The following is an 18,196-nucleotide window of genomic DNA, read 5'->3' as shown; positions in this document are numbered from 1 at the left end:
TCGGAGGAAGGTCGGAGTTAGATCCTACAAAAAATCCGAGAAAAAAATCCGACAAATGTCCGACTCTGACGGATTATCCTTCCGACTCCGGTAGATCGTGGATTTTGGTGTGGGTCATGGTGTCATTGGGTGTAGGTTTAAAGGCCCAAATAGCCAAATTCTCAAACTCTCAAAGTATATTGAATAACAAAAAAAAAAAAAACTCGAAATCGAGTCAGGAGTCAAATATTGAAGTCAGAGTCTCGGAGTTGAATGTCGGAGTCGGATTTAGCCTCCAACTTCCTGTAGGGTTGGAGTCGGATTTAGCATAATCCGCTCCGAGTCCGACCCGTTGCCATCTGTACCGTAATTACTATTTAGAGCCTTAAAGGTGATACTTCAAAAAACCAAACCTGGTACTTGTACTCTATAAATCTTAACTTACAGAAAATGTACCTATTTAAATATGTAGTACTTGTAATATACAAAAGTATGAGTGCAAAATAAAATAAAAAGGGCGTCGAATGCCAGATTTATTCCTGCAACATTGCAGTAACCCAAAAAAATAGAGGCCATAATCTGCATTTGCGTGTGTTATCATATGCTGCAGTTGCTTGTGGATTCATCAAGGAATTGAAGGAATTTACTTCATGCATCTAATTCAATTTATTACCTCTAACATACACATCAATAAGGTAGGTCCAACAACAACTCAAATATACAAAAAATCAATAACATTCTTTTGATCATGTATAAAAATAAAATAAAAGCATTACAAGATGAAAAAACAAAAACAAATAAAATAAAAATTTGGACTGCACTCATTTTCTTTCACCAAATTTTACTAGGTATAGTGCACAAAAACCCTTTATATTGCTTTACATAATCAAGCTTTCTGCAATGAAAATTTGCTAAAATTACACAACTTAGGGCCACCAAAATTAATTCATTTCGTTTTCGAATCCAATACCAGGAAATGAGAACACACAGAAGAGATTAAAAGTGCACACCTACATTAAGATATAAATTAAAAACCCATTAATAAATTAATAATTCCTAAAGATGGTTGTTTTATTCAACAAGATTCATACTCCAGCTGCCTACCTAATATTATACCACCTTAAAAGTCTTCTTTGTATTTAATTTTACCGTTAACATTCATGATGGTATAACAAATTTCCCAACTCTTAGCAGTGGCGGATCCAGAATTAATATTTAACGGGGTCAAAATGCATTTGATAAATATTTATGGGGTCCTTCGGTTAAAAATATAGGTAATTTTTATATATATAAAAAAAAATTAAAAGGATTTTTTTTTTTTTTAATATTCAAGTGGGGTCAAGGGACCCCACTAAATGCCCCTCAATCCGCCACTGACTCTTAGGTACTTACAAATCTCCCCTAGTCCGAAATTTATAGTATATATACTATCTCTGTTTGGAACTCATTGTCGTTTATATATGTTGCTTTAAGATATACGAAAAAGTTGTACAAGTTTCAAAATATTAGATTTTCAAATAAGTTGTGGTTTTAGATTGAACTTTTCATTTTTCAACATATCCTTGCTAAGCTAAGGTTACATGGTGACATATATAAGAGTAGGAAAAGTGAGTGAATAATAAAATTCAAATTAAATCAATAATGCAATTTATTAATTGGATTCCTCTTGTATAGTACCTTATTCTTACTAATCAAAGTAGATTTTTAATTTACAAGTCCATGTGCCCCTTATTTTTTTTACGTGTCTCAATTTAAATTTTGTATGTAGTATTCACATACATCATTTTGACCAATATTGGTGCTTATAGATAAGATTAAATTAACATATATAGTTGATCCGTATATAGGTATTGTTAATGTAAACTTTTAATTTTGAACATAATATCAACATATTTATTATAGTAAACAAGTATATTTATTGATAATGAAAGAGATATAATTAGTTAATAAAGTATGACAAATGTACCATTCAAATTGGTGCAATTAAAAAGAACAGGGTGTGCTTTGTAATTAAAGTTATTGTAATTATTTATTTATTTATTTTTTTACCATTTGCTCCACTTTTTAATATCAAAGCACAAGGTTAAGTCCTTAGGTACAGGGGATGGTAAAAAGTGTATACCTATTATGAGTATAATGGATTATTTGGTAAAAACTTTTTATATCTAGAATTACATAAAGTTGAGACTTGGGACCATTTACCCTAAAATTGCTAATTCTAGCTATACAAAGGGAGTATATAAATTATGGTAGTAGGGCTCTACGTACAAATCTATTAATTCAAATCTTGATGCTATAGACATATAGAGTATAGCCTAGAATTCCTTTATAGATTCATGAAACCATTTACGACATTCTCATGCACTTCTTCATTAGGTAGTTTTAGTAACAAAGATGTTAATAAGAGAATTGAACCTCTCAATCTTTTTCCGGACAAAGCCGAGAGCTTCTTGAGTGTTAAGGATTTCAACAACGCAAAGAAGCTTAACAACAAAGGAGGAGGAGAAGGAGAAGAGGATAATAACGACGGTGTTACAGTTGCCTTGCACATTGGGTTACCTAATCATGATAGCTTGGTAAGGAAGGAAAATGGAAATGGAAATGGAAATGATGTTGGTGATAATAATAATAATAATCACCTAAGAATGTCTAACAATTATTGGATACCAAGTGCAGTTCAAATTCTAGTAGGGTTCACCCATTTTTCTTGCCACCTTTGTAGTAAGACCTTCAACCGTTACAATAATCTTCAGGTAATAGTTCCTTTTTCGTGTATTATTTATATTCCTTATTCTTAATTGCATTTTTGTGCATATAAAAAGCTTGTTCCATGGTTTGCTTTATAAAATTGTAGCATGCAATGTTTACTTGTTTTCTAATTACACATATTGGATTTTAACTCCTACTATTAGGATTTAATCACTGAATAATTAAAACATTGGTTTCATATTTTCATTGCCTTAATGTGGCTCCGAGCTTGGGAACTTCCTGGTCACTTTGTTTGATTAATGTACTTTTACACGATAGAGTATGTATTCTTAAAACTTGCTCCTTTCTTTTATTTTTCGGAAAAAAAAAAAATTGACCTATCATTATCAAACATAGATTCTGGGTAGTTGTTAAGCTATCATTGTACGAAGTACCAATTTTCACACATTTTAAGAAGTTAGTTAAATTTTGTTAAAATTGCATTCATATTGTATAGCAACATTTAATACTTCATATAATCGTATTATACAAATGTAATCCTATTGAAACTATGTTGAATTGATTTTATACCGCAACATTAGTTTTAATTTACACATTAATATGATGAAATGACCTTTTTTAAAAATTAATTTTAGGGATTTTATATTATTTAATAAGCTAAAAAAAATTCAGTATATTTGTTGACTGATTGGAGTCAATGAAACTTTGTTGTACCAAAAAAAAAAAGGTACCGAAACCATAATATCAAAGTTGGGCTTAATTCGGTTTCAAAATAAAAAAAAAAAAAAAGAATAAAAAAAAGGTTGGGCTTAATTCTGAAGCTTCACTCTTTGGGCTCTATAGTATCCAAACTTACATTTTTTCATTAATTTATTGGACCTCAGATGCACATGTGGGGCCACGGATCACAGTACCGAAAAGGCCCAGACTCTTTAAAAGGAGCCCAACCACGAGCCATACTAAGTGTGCCATGCTATTGCTGCGAAGAAGGGTGCAAAAACAACATTAACCACCCAAAATCTAAGCCTTTGAAGGACTTCCGCACACTACAAACACACTACAAGCGCAAGCACGGCCACAAGCCTTTCAGCTGCCGCAAGTGTGGCAAATCGTTGGCCGTCAAAGGCGATTGGCGCACACATGAGAAAAATTGTGGCAAGCGTTGGCTTTGCCTTTGTGGTTCCGACTTTAAGCATAAAAGGTCACTTAAGGATCACATTCGCGCTTTTGGGTCTGGCCATGCTCCTTTCCCTCCTTCCTTTGATACCATTCAGCTACTATAGATTATAGTTGATTTTATAGTGATAGTGTTTGCTTTGTTAAACAATGTGATTGGTAAAAAATGATGGTGGCTAAGATTGTAATGGATCTTCATGTGACATGTTGGTTAAAGTCTTGGTTATTGTACTACAAATCGATATAATGATAGACAAAATATTAACTTCAATATACGTCCATCCATAATTTTTAAACACGATTCATTTCATGAGTAGTTCTATTATTTCCTTTCTCTGTGTTATAATAATTACGGAGTAATACTTTTAAATTTAAGTTTGTCAATGTACAATTTTAATTACTGGTATTTCGTCTCAATAAGTCATCATAAATGGTCAGATTAGATCATAATGTAAAAGTCAAAGTGTTAAGAAACGATGAGGTATGATATGGAGTACTTGTATTAGTTTTGATTTGTGTTGGTGTTCGGATTTGAACACAAATCATCTTTTGGGCGACCGTAGCCCGTAGGATAAGAGTAGCATATTTGTCCACGTAGGAGCAAATAGTGCAAGGGATCATAGATTCATAGAGATGGGAATAATTTGGGCTTTGTTTGCCAAGGATGCACAAAAATGCATAAAGAAGGTGAATAAAATTAAGTTGCATACTTACCAATGTAAGTATAAACTATTAGTATATTAAAAACAATACTTAATCAGAAGGAAGTGTATAAGTTCATAATTTGGACCACATAATAGCTTAAAATAATTTCAGATCAAAGATTACAACTCCAATATCACCACCAACTTTATATATTATTTAGAAACATAATAGAAATTAAAAGAGAAACTTTGTGAACAAATCTCACTTGATTCTTTTTGGAAATAAAACAAACTATTAGCACAAAATTACCTCCAAAGAAATAGCTGTATCAAAGATTACAAAAACATAATTTATGCAATCAATTCACCCAATGATTAACTAGGCAAATGAGCTTGATTGCTCAATTTTATGATTGCTACTTGACTTTTTTGAGAGAAAGAACCTCTTGGTTGACTAATTTTTCAAAGTCTAAGTAGGATGAACCACTTGGAGTTGCTAATGCTTCTTCAGCTAATTTTTTCCACTCCAATGCTTTACTTGCCATTTCTTCCCCCTTTTTGTCCTCCATAAGCTCTCTCACTTGTCTCTCAACTTCACTTCTCCTTACATCGTTGTCAATCTCCATGCCTATTCCCCACTTTTCGAAACTAAACCAACAATTAGTTTGTTGTTCTGCAAAGAAAGGCCAACACATAATTGGCACCCCGCTACATATAGTATCTAGTGTCGAGTTCCACCCACAATGTGTCAGAAATGAGCCAATTGATGGATGGTATAAGATTTTTTCTTGGTCACACCAACTAGTCACTAGACCTCGATCTTTTGTTTCAGCTAGGAATTCAGGTGGTATAACAGCGGAATCTCCAGTTACAATATCAGGTCTAAGAATCCACAAAAAGGGGTGCTTACTATTAGCAAGCCCCCACGCAAATTCAATAAGATTTTCATTTGTCATAGTTGTGATGCTCCCGAAACTCACATAGACAACAGATTTTGGCTTCTTTGAGTCAAGCCATTCAAAACATGTCGAATCTTCCTTCCATAGGTTAGACCCTAAGGACTTGACCGCGGCATCATCAGTCACATTATTTAGCTGCAATTGCATAGGTCCGATGTTGTATATCGGACCAACTACTATTTTCGATATATCCTCAAGAACATCATGCTCCAATGCATCAAAAGAGTTAAAAATAATTGGTAGTGTAGATTTAGCAGCTCTTTCAGTTGTGAATTTTAGGAAATTTAACATAATGTCATCTTTGTCTGTGGTTCGGATAAAGGTTGGAATATATTTCAATTGTATACCTTTCATGCTAGGTACCCAATCCACGACCATGTCTAAGGAGCCATCGGTTGCGAAATTTGAATCTGCTTTAAAGAAAAAGCATAATTAGGATCAACTAATAAAATTTATATACTTCTTAACTCTAATACAAAGTATTACTCATCAATATTGTAATTAATTTTATTGGTGTCCTCATTTGGGGTGATTTGCCTCCAAACAATAGAATATTAGCAAGGACATATAATGACATCAATTAATAATAGATTTATTAAAAAATTGTTTACATTGAATCATTGATCAACACTTGTTTTATCCATTCAACCCTAAATAAATTCAATATCAATAATAATAAAAAAAATATATATACTTCGTATTATATATATGTTTTGTTTATAAATTTTTACTCCGTGTGATGCAACATGCATTAAGTATATATATATGTATGAATCATTTTTTTAAAAATAGTTTTCATCCTTCCTCGCCCCATGAGATATTAAATCAATCAACACTTATCTTTCTTCCTTTTCCATTAATTCAAATCTTCCTATCCTATAACATAATTAATATATAATACTTGAATTTGCCACCAAGCTTGAGTAACAATTGACAAACCTTTCAACATAATAAAGTACATTAGTAGTTTAGTATTTTAATTTGCCACCAAGCTTGACTAACAATGACAAAACCTTCCCACTTCAAACACGGGCCATTAGCAATATGAGTATTTTATTTTTGCTTTCAATATACAGTACACGTACTGGTCCTAGCTTGAATTAATTGAACTTTTTACTGTATTTTAATTTGGAACTTAATGTCGCAAATGACAAAAAATTGCACATGCTTTCCCCCTATCCATCGATTTATGTCAAAGTTTGCAATTTTATACGTATTATTAACAAATCACAATCGACATAACTAATCTGCCCTTTTCTCACATTCACATAGTAGTGCTTTACTTTAATTTTGATGTCTAAGTTTGTAATTAAATATCAATTTATCATAAATATTGTATATTTGGTTAAATAACTTTTTAAACATCTATAGAAACCCTACTTGAGCTTTAATTTAATAATGCTATTTTTAATATATAAACTATAATTTTAGCCCAAGCAATATAATGTTCCGGGTTAGATACATGTGGTTGATGAGTATTAATATATATTTAAATTAATGATATTAACTTTTTAAAATTTAATTTTTTTTTCAATTCATATGTTCGTTCATCTACTAAATTTTATTCATATTCAATAAAGAAGATAAAATGTGGCATAACTTGGTGGTAAAGTACTTAGTTTTAAAGGTAGAGCGAGGTTGCATGTTTGAATCTTGTTGATAATTTTTTATTTTATAATAAATTAATAATTAAATGCATGCAATAAGAAACAAATGGAGAAGATTGCCATGTGGTGCATCATAAGAAACAAAAAGAGGATATTGTGCTATTTTAATATATAAAATTAATTAAAAAAATATCTCTTATGTGGATGTTAATTATTTTAGTAGATAAATTTAGTGGAGGTATTGATTGTTAGGACATTGCCTCGTGACAACTCTTACTCTTCCTCTTTACATTCGACTTGTAGTGGTATAATAAATATTATTTGTAGATCTCTAGAATCATTACATATTAACATACATTAGGAGTATTGTTTTTTGGTGTTTAGCCTCTAATTTCATATTGTGCTTGACGTTGTTTTTTTTTTTTTTTTCTTTATACTATGAATTACTTTTTTTTTTTTTTTTTTTTTTTTTTTTTTTTTTTTGAAGGGATGAATTACTTAATTAAATTGCTTGTATGTATTCGTTAATATATTCGATCGAATATTCACTTCCTCCGTTGCTTTCTATTTTTCTTCTTAAAACTTCTCTTATTTCATACCTGTACATAATTTGATACTTAAAGTAGCTAAGCAATAATGCGTTATTAATGACTATTCCTTGTGAATTTTTACACTTTATGCAATAACTAATACGATAACACATCCTAGATTATACTATATATATATACGAATTATGAAGTGGAGAGATTAATTAGTAGTTTAGTACCAAATAACACTAATATAATTGTAACAAAGGGGTAATGTAAAATAACTCGTACCTTTAAAGGGCACGATTCCCTTATCGATAAGTGTACCATACTGAGAATATCCCAAAAAACCATTTGCACTAGCAGTCCACAACCATACCAACGGGATACCACCAAGTTGTTGTGCAGCATCAAGAGTAAAAGGCATGACACAATCCGATATGATCAAAGTAACTGGGGGAGAACCCGGGGAAGGATCATTAATAAGTCTCGAAACGAGCTCCTTAAAGGGCTCAAGGAAGTAGTTCATAACGGCATGACATAGGGTAGGGATGTCTTGGGTAGCATCGGCATCAGAGGGAGGGAGACCATCAGGAATGGCCTCGAATCGAAAGGACGAAACAACTTCAAGGGAGTTAGGTCCCCTAGCACGGAGTAGACGACGATGGTTGTACTCGGTGTTGACAAAGGTAATGTGGTTGCCTTTAGAATGGAGGAGTTTGGCTAGTTTTAGCATAGGACTTATATGGCCTTGTGCTGGATATGGTATGCATAGTATGTGTATCTTACCTTGTTTCTCTCCTTCAAAACTACCCATATTTTTGGGGGTTTTTTAGAGACTTTGAAATAAGTGGAAGAGTTTGTAAGAAGATTTTTATGATTGGACTATGATTTTAATTAAGGAGTTATGGCTATATATAGTAGCTTAATTAGCTTGGTGCTCACAAAGAAAGATTATAATTTTTTACTAAAAAATATACAAAGTATGTATATATCACATGGTTCATTGTATACCATATAAAATAATTGAGATATACGGAACACTCAATAACCAGGAATAGTATGATTCAATTATTTATTTTTTATTTACTGATTTATTTTTTTGTCTTTGAGTATTTTCAATAATTTTTGTTGGTGCATGAATTTGGGTATCTTCAACCATTTAACCTACCCTTTTTTCAAAAAAAAAAAAAAAAAAAAAACCATTTAACCTACCCTTCCAGGTGTATAAAGTAGTATATTTTAGAAGTTAATAATTTTTTCTCCTTGAGTTTTTTGAGAAGTGTTGTAGGTCTATATACATCAAGATTAAAATATGTTACATTTAGAGCTGTCAATTTGGACGACTAAGTTTAGTTCGATTGAGTGATTGCGTCTAATCATGCTAAATCATTGGGCTACTTTTTAGATCAAGTTGAATAAGTTTTTAACACCTTTAGGCCGTTGCTACATTAAGTGACCAAATAATTATTATGGAGTATTTTTAATAATCATATACTTCATAATTAATAAGTATCAATAATCAATTGAAATTAGCCATACATATTCCCTAAGACAAGGAGATTAAGCTCCGAATGGGGTATCTTGGAAGATCTTGGGCCCGAATTATAAAGAGAATAAACAAAAAGGACATACTATATTTAACTGAAACCCATGCGAATATGTGATTCACAATGATTTTGCAATAATTTGCATATCTGCTCCTGATTAATAAATTAAACATGGTGATTTGCTATTAAACTTTGGTCAACTTTGTGTGAAACTGTGAATAGCCCATGTTTTATTTTATATTGTAACGTGATTTGGCCAGGTTCTTAATTATTGTCATACTTCGTAAACGGTAGCCAGCAGTTGTAGTTTCAGTGCCTATTCTCATTTACTGAAGTGAGCTGAACTGAGCTGGACTGATATGAGCTGAACTGAACTAAACTGAGTTAAGCTGAAATGAATATTTTATAAGAGAAGGAAATCAGGAAATGAACTTAACTGAAGAGAACAGGCCCTCGGTGGCAAATCCAAAGAAATGCTAACTTGTGATGCAAATTAATTAACAATTCTTTGACAAGTTATTAACTTTACATAAATTTACCTATTGATAAAGCAATATTGTTCTACCTGTGAATAAATCATTTTAATCAATTTTATTACAATCACCTTTCAACAATATGCTGCGGAGTACCATTTTTTTTTTCCACCTTTGACTTTTTATTCAATGTTTTCCAAAACGATCATGTACTTGGGAGTTTTCATAAGTACTAATTGATACATGAATGCATCCATAATGATATGCTCTTAATGTCTAAATGTAGGTAATGTTGTTACCCATTAACCCTAAACCTGCATTTAACTCAGAATCTCCCCTTTCTTCTATTAATAGTTAACATTAGTCGTCCCATGTTGTTTTGCATTAATTATTCAACTATGAATTTGAGGTACTAAAAATGACCAACCTTAGTTCTCTTCTCGATTTCTCCACCAAATTGCTTAGGGTTCATGATTTCTCCATCAATAATTTTAAGTTTTTCTTGTTATTAATTATGTTGCTTTGTGATCATTCACAAATTTTTTTTTTTAAGAAAAAAAAAATTGCTGCAAAAGCCCAACAAGCCCATTATTCACCAAACATATTAGGCCTACTTGCTTGTTATGCATATGACTTGACCCACTACCACACAAACACACGATTCATTACCTCTAATTCAAACATACCTTAATACATTATCGTAATAATAACTAGAAGCAATAATCTTATACATTTATTGATGATCATTTTTTCAGTGGAATGAACACTTGATTCATCAACTGTTCCATATTCAAGCGTGATGATCCAGTAGGCATTGTTGATTCTTCAGCTAATTTTTTCCACTTCAATGCATTCTTACGCATTTCTTCACCCTTTTTACCTTCCATTAACTCAATCACTTGCCTTTCAACCTCATCCCTCTTAACATCTTTGTCTATCTCCATGCCCGTGTCCCATTTGTTGCAAAAATACCAACAATTAGTTTGTTGCTCGGCGAAAAATGGCCAACAAAGCACAGGCTTTCCTCCACATATTGTATCAAGAGTCGAGTTCCATCCACAATGTGTTAAGAAGGCACCCGTGGCTTGGTGGTTTAACACCTTTTCTTGATCACACCAACTAGCTAACATACCCCTATCTTTCGTTTCAACTAAAAAATCTGATGGAAGAATCGCGGAATCACCTGTGACAATATCCGGTCTAACTATCCATAGAAACGGGTGTTTGCTATTTGCAAGCCCCCACGCGAATTCTACTAGATTTTCATTTGTCATGGTTGTGATGCTCCCAAAACTTACATATAACACGGAATTTGGCTTCATCGAATCGAGCCATTGAAGGCAATGCTTGTCCTCTTTCCAAAGATTAGACCTTAGAGAATTGATCCCACAATCACCATTATTTTCATGTTCATTCATGTTTTGTTTTAATTGGAAATGTAACGGTCCAATGGTGTAAATAGGACCACTCATTAATTTGGATATGTCGTTGAGGACATCTTGTTCCAATGCATCAAACGTATTGAAAATTACTGGTGATGAAGATTTGCAAGATTTTTCAACAGAGATCATCAAGAGATAAAGCAATATGTCATCTTCTTCCATGGTTCTAATGAAGCTTGGGATATCTTTTAACCGTATGCCTTCCATGCTAGGGACCCAATCAACGATCGCGTCCAAGCAGCCGTTTGTTAGGTAATTAGGATCTGCAAAACTTAATAAATTAGTGACACTATGGGACAGCAGACGAAGAGCCTGTTCTCTTCAACTTAATTTCAATTCAGTTCATGAGCTCCAATCAGTTTAATTCCTAATTTTTTTTTCTCATAAACTATTCATTTCAGCTTTATTCAGTTCAGCTCCAATCAGTTCAGTTCAGTAAATCAGAACAAGCCCAAAATACATACAGTATATATAGATGACTTTTACAAAAAAAAATTTACCAACTCCCAACATAAACATTCCTATTTCCTATTGGTGATGACTTTAATCATTGCTATCTTATTTTCTTTAACAAACGCATAAAACACCAAACATACAATATTAAGTAGAAAGTATCTCAATATTATACTAATTTTGTTATTTTTTAGTTGCAATAATTTTTTTTTTTATGTCTCACAAAAATAACTCCTTTGTTGCATTTAAAAGTAACAGAGGTAGTATATGGTCTTGTTTTGGTAGTGACTTTTCACTAGTTTTGGCTTTAGCCTTTTCATTTAGTCAAATAGCGAGAAAAAAAAAAAAAAAACTGTTTAGTGAATATGTTTTTAGCCAGCTGAAAACAATGCTTTTATGTCAAAATGAAAAAGGTATTTGGGGCAGCTCTTGATTTTAAGTTATCTAAGTTTCTAATAACTTACGAATTAATACTTGCTAAATGAAATTAGTAAATTTATAGTATATAAGTTTCTAATAACAGTAATTAGTAAACAAGCTATTAAATCGAATTTATAAATTAAAAAAAATCAAATAAATTAAATTGAATTAGTAAACAAGCTATTAAATCGAATTTATAAATTAGTAAACAAGCTATTAAATCGAATTTATAGTATATAAATTAAAGAGCAAGGAAATAAACCTTTGAAAGGCACAATGCCCTTCTCAAGAAGAGGTCGATATTGAGCATAACCCAAGAACCCACAAGCGCTAGCAGTCCATAAAAGAACCACGGGCAAGTCCCCAACCTCTCGTGCAGCATCTTGAGTGAAAGGCATGATACTATCCGATAAAATATACGTGACACGAGGTGAACCTTCTTCATCATTAAGCCTTACGAGAAGTTTCTTGAAAGGCTCAAGACAATTATTTAAAACAGCATGAAACATGGAAGGGACATCTTGGGTTGCATCAGGATCCGAGGGTGGTAAGCCATCCGGGATGGCCTCGAATCGAAAGGACGATGGGAGGTCATCTAGGAAGTCAGGACCCCTAGACCTTAAAAACCGTCGATGGTTAAACTCGGTATTGACAAAGGTTATATGGAAGCCTTTGGTATGGAGTAATTTGGCTAGGTTTAGCATGGGGCTTATGTGACCTTGTGCGGGAAATGGGACACAAACTACATGAATCTTAGCCTCTTGTACTTCAATTAATGAGCCCATTTTTTGGTTTGAGTAGTTTAATTAGGCACTTTCACTAGGGAAAGTTATATACTAGCAATTGGTGGGTGTTATGATGTACTAGTTGATGCAACAAAGTCCATTTATATAGAAGTTGCATGCACTGTTTATATACCCCACTTGTATTGAATGAATTAACCGAGAACGTACTGTATTTGTATGTTTGTTGATAACCCTTTTACGTAAATGGTTAATTTAGCAATAGTATTACTTACATGACTATTAATAATCGACTTAGGAAATTTCCAATTGAACCATAATTGACTTATAAAGGAAATTTCTAATTATAAAATCTCGATAAATATACCTTTTTTTTTTTTTTTTTGGGTATGTAATTTTTGGACTATAATACCCCCCATATAATTTATATTCAAATTTAAAGAAATAAGGCAGTGTTTGGAAACAATAATTTCATTTCAAATTCTACATTTCAATTCTGGAAATTGAAATCCTTGCTTTCAATTCCAAATTACTTGTTTGGGAAAACAATAATTTTAAAACCAGAATTTCAAAGTATCCATTGTGTTTGGCAATACTTTAGAATTTTAATAACAAATTAATTAATTTAACTAATAATCAGTGTATAAAAATCATCAATTTTTCAATAACCAAAACAATAACCTTCATCATCATCAATTCCAAAGATCTTCTACTCACATCTTATCCAAAAAATGGTTAATCATATCCAGACTTGAGATTTTGTAGCCCCAAACCCAGTGCTATACATAGGATCTGACGATTTCATTACCCGTCGTCGAAGCCGCCGTCATTAAAGGTGAAGGTTGTGGAGGAAAGAGACTGCGCAATGGAGGAGAGAGAAAGAAAGTTGATGATAATGCGATAAATGTTTGACGAACATAAATATTATCATCATGATGAAGGAAAGGATTTTGATGAAAGGGATGAACTACGATTAAGTATATACGATAGGTGTTTGAGTATTGGGGCTGGGTTAGGTTGGGAATTTCAGATGACATGGTTTGACTTATTATTTCAAATTCTTAGTTTTATAAAGTTTTCATAACTATTTCAGAATTTGGGCTAAATTCAGATTTCAAATTCCAACTCATCCAAACACTAGAATTAACCCAATTCCGGAATTTCAAATGAAATTCAGGTATCCAAACAGAGCATAAGGTCAATCAATTTGTTACAAATTTTAGAATACTCATATATTTTCAACATAATATATGTATGCAAATATGCAATAGATTTAAATGTTTTTATATTTTATTTTTATTTTTATTTTTTCTTTGAATTGGTGCAAGATTTAAATGTTATATTAAGGCCCCGTTCTTTAGAGCTGCTCTGCTTTGCTCTGCTGAGCCCTGCCCTGCTCTGCTCTGCTTAAATTAAATCTCCTCTGCTCTGCTCTGCTTAAAAGAAATCTGCTCTGCTCGGCTCTGCTATGCTCTGCTCTACTCGGCTCTATTTTCAAATAATAATTAATAATAACGACAATAATAATTAATATTCAATAATAATAATTAATATTGTATTGATGATAATAATATATTATTTTGAATAATTATAATAATTATTAATATTAAAAATATTTTTAATAATTATTAATATTAATAATAATATATATTTATTAATCATAATAATTATTAATAAATATAATTATCAGTAATAATATTTAATAATTCAAACTATTAAGAATTAATATTTAATGATATTATTAATTAATAATTTCTAATAATTATAACAATTCTTTCAAATAAATAATAATAATAATAATAATAATAATAATAATGACAATTAATAACAATTTCTTTTATATACATTTGATATTAGAATCACAATATGTAGAAATATTTTACGTGGGTATTGATTGTTAGTTCATAGAGTTGAATTAATTTTCAAATCTTTCCATACAATGTAAGAATTAAAAAAAAGATGTTGTTTTCAAGTAGTACTTTGTATATTATTATTATTTTAGGGTTCAAAATATATGATTAGGACAAATTTATAAGTAAAATCATTATTACTCATTAAATCAATATATTTTAAAATTTTGTGAAATAAATATAAGTAAACCGTTGTCTTTTATCTTTGTACTAATAATAATAATAATAATAATACAATAACAATAACAATAACAATAACAACAACAACAACAACATTAATAATAATAACATTAATAATAATAACATTAATAAAAGTATTAATAATAATGTTGAAATATGCTCTGCTCTGCTCGGCTCTGCTATGCTATTCTGAAATGTGCTCTGCTCTACTCTGCTCTGCCCAGAATCTCAAAAGAACAGGGCCTAAGTCATGTAAAATAAAAACTCAACCATACAGGGAGTAGGAAAATCCATCTCTATTTTACATCCCATCCAAATTCATTTAGCTATAATTAATTACGTGAACTTTGAATTATTTATAATTCAAACATCAGTTTAGAATTAAATGGAATAATAGAGGATTATATGAAGAGGTTAAAAGGAATGATGGGAATGGTTGTGTAGGGTAATTGTACTAGAGTATAAATTGACTAGTTTTTAAATTACTCCGTAGATTTATAAGAAAAATAAAAAAAAAAAAACAAAAAAAAAAATCCCTTGTAGGCTTGTACTGTGTATTTTCTAACAAAAATATCTATTGTATGTGTCTTGTGACTCTTGTCTCTTGATCTCTTCTACACTGTTTAATGTCTTAGCCATAAAAATCTTAACGCCTAGTACTTTGCTAAATTGAATGGACCGGCAGTATGGTGCCATCTCCTTTAGACATCACCTCTGCAAAAGTTGTGGCTATTAATATGGATAACTAGCTTCCATTGACTATTATGAACGTAATCTAGATACTTGCTCAAGCAACTACGACGTCAATTAATGCCACTCGATTTCTATCAATCGATAGGAATCAAGATTGGTGTAGTAGTTGAAAGCTCTCCTTTCACCCATGTGAGAGACGTATGATTTACATTTCTTTCAATAGGGATCATTTTATTGATTTTACCTCTACTCGTAAAGGACTTTTTCTTACCAAAAAAAAAAAAGAAAAAAAAAATCAATAATAGAAGTAATTGACAGGGAATATTAGGCAAAGTTAATGGAATAATTTAAAAAAAATGGAGCAAAACTAGTGTGATGATGGGTCCATGGGATTACATACGTGCAAATTGCAATTGATGCAATTGATAATTTGATATGGATGTCTAAAAAAAAAAAACAAAAAAACAAAAAAAAAAAAAATCAATAGAAGTAAGAGTTTATTGACCCTACGACATTGCATATTGTAAAGGTTAGTATCGAAGTTACAAACAAATAAAACTACCAATTGGACCTCCCTCTTATTTGAGGATGAGATTTAGTTTATCGTCCTTTTCCTAACAACAAGATAAATAAAATCGAAAAACATTATCTATGCTGAAATTTACGTGGATTAGTCAAATAAAACGAATTGGGGATCGGATTAATTGATTAAGCATTGGACTGATTCCAAATTGGGCTTTTGCATCCTCGTATTCAGAGCTTTGGGCAATGTTGGCAGGCCCAAAGCTCTCATAAGTCACTTAAAAAATTTGTTATCCAAATAAAAAAATTTGTTTCGAAATATACACACCATACTACTTTAAATAAATGAAACGTTTTTGATAAGTCGATATTATACCGTTATTCTTGGGTTATTTGGAATGCGTTTACTATATAATTTCAACTTATAGTTCGTGTTTTTGTATGTTTTATCCAAGTTGGACTCGATTTCTTCTATTCTGGTTGTTTGGTTGTTATATTGTGATTTCAGGATGAAATGGAGCATTTGGAGTGATGATGAGGATGCCATGACATTTTGAAGTGTATTGGAGTGTTAGATGATGATTGATGATAATGCTACATGGCCGTGTACCATAAGCTACATGGTCGTGTGATTCTTCCATCCACGCTTACATGCTACATGGCCGTGTACCCTTAACTACACGGTCATGCGATAGTTCCAAGTTCGAGTGTTTGCTATACGGTCGTTTACCACGAGCTACACGGTCGTGTGATTCCATCTCCGTATGAAGTCCGCCTACACGGTCATGTACCTCTCAACTACACGACCGTGTACGTATATGATGAAATTTGAAGATCAAGTATAGGACAGCTACACGGTCATGTACCCATCAGCACACGGCCGTGTACGTGTGCGCAGAAGATTTATTTTCTTTATTATTTTATGTTTATTTTTAGGAAAGTATAAATAGGGGTTTTAACCCTATTTTAAAACATCTAATTTTTTATTATAGCCTTTTCAATTCTACGTTGTTTTGGAGAGAACACATAGAACTCCATTGAAGCATTCATCTTATTTCAATTTCAAGTATTTCTCTTTCATCTTTAATCTCTATAATTTTCTATTGTTATTATGTTTTCTTTAATTATTTGTCTTGCTATTTCTATTATCATGTGTGAGTAGTTTCATAATCTAGGGTTAGGTTGAACCCTAATATGAATTGATGTGTTATTTGATTCCCAATTTCCAATTTAATTAATTTATAATTCCTCTTTGTTAGGGTTGGTTTTATTATCAATGATTAACTAGAAATAGTATTGTTGAATGTGATTAGGTTTACAACGAAAGTTGATTCTTAATTGATTTTAGAACCCTAATTAAAAGTTGGAGCTTTTATGCATGAAAATAGCTAATTGTTCTTGCTAGGACTTATAGAATGTCGTTCTCAATGTCTTTAATATGTATGATTCCATGAAAATAGGTATGATTGCATGTTAGGGAAGCTATTAGTTGATCGAAAGAAACTCTTAGTATTGTTTTAGGGAGCATATGTCCTGTGGAATGTTTATTGAGTTAATTGAGGGAAAGGGATTGTTCTATTACATTGATTCATATTAGTGGGGATACTTAATCTTAGATGTTTTTAGTTCTTGATTAATTCCATAGTATTATTATTCATTGCTTATTAGTTAATATTGCTCTAGTATAGATTCCTCAATTTTGTTTGGTTACTTGCTTAGTAGTTACTTGAGTCTAATTAATTAGTTGAACTATAGTCTCTTGGGATCCGACCCTTACTTGCCCGTCTACATAGTAGTGGTCTTGTTAGGTTATTTTTGTTAGGTACGCGACACGTCTATCAAATTTTGGCGCCGTTGCCGGGGACTAACGGTTTCATTCTAGTTATTCGTGATTCGTTTTTACTAAGCATTTATTTTGTTGTTTCGGCTATTGTTCCTTGTGTCTTTGATCTTCCGTTTTAGTTTCTTTGTTGCATGCAAACTCGAAGTTCAGGTTCAGATGATTTAACACCTTTTGATTCTGAGATCGAAGCTACTGCAAGAAGACGAAGAGGTAAAAGGAGGAAAAATCGAAATACAAGAGACATGGTTGATCCAGGAACAAAATCTCTTTTGGAGTATGGTATTCCGGATACAACAACCGGATTCCTCTCTAGTATTGTTAGACCACCTGTCACCGCTCAGAGTTTTGAGTTGAAGCCCCAATTCA

The 18,196-nt window shown here is 31.8% G+C and overlaps 2 protein-coding genes and 1 pseudogene across 2 annotated transcripts; 1 reads left to right on the top strand and 2 right to left on the bottom strand.

Annotated features, from left to right (window-relative positions):
* The first annotated feature begins 2,315 nt into the window (after positions 1 to 2,315).
* Positions 2,316 to 3,971, top strand: LOC145613633 (protein TRANSPARENT TESTA 1 pseudogene; annotated as a pseudogene).
* Positions 3,972 to 4,847: 876 nt separating this feature from the next.
* Positions 4,848 to 8,433, bottom strand: LOC145614503 (7-deoxyloganetin glucosyltransferase-like). Its single transcript, XM_081669559.1, has 2 exons — positions 7,893 to 8,433; positions 4,848 to 5,877 (listed from the first exon to the last, which is right to left on the bottom strand). Exons 1-2 carry the CDS (start codon positions 8,416 to 8,418, stop codon positions 4,925 to 4,927), a joined length of 1,479 nt encoding a protein of 492 aa, XP_081525685.1. The 5' UTR covers positions 8,419 to 8,433; the 3' UTR covers positions 4,848 to 4,924.
* A 1,825-nt stretch (positions 8,434 to 10,258) lies between these two features.
* Positions 10,259 to 12,933, bottom strand: LOC145615063 (7-deoxyloganetin glucosyltransferase-like). Its single transcript, XM_081670141.1, has 2 exons — positions 12,202 to 12,933; positions 10,259 to 11,329 (listed from the first exon to the last, which is right to left on the bottom strand). The coding sequence occupies exons 1-2, from the start codon at positions 12,722 to 12,724 to the stop codon at positions 10,368 to 10,370; spliced, it is 1,485 nt and encodes a 494-aa protein (XP_081526267.1). The 5' UTR covers positions 12,725 to 12,933; the 3' UTR covers positions 10,259 to 10,367.
* Between the last annotated feature and the right edge of the window lie 5,263 nt (positions 12,934 to 18,196).

The sequence above is a fragment of the Chenopodium album genome, chromosome 25 (assembly GCF_948465745.1).
Source record: "Chenopodium album chromosome 25, dcCheAlbu1.1, whole genome shotgun sequence".
NCBI classification, from domain to species: Eukaryota; Viridiplantae; Streptophyta; class Magnoliopsida; order Caryophyllales; family Amaranthaceae; genus Chenopodium; species Chenopodium album.
This window is presented reverse-complemented; position numbering and strand designations above follow the sequence as displayed.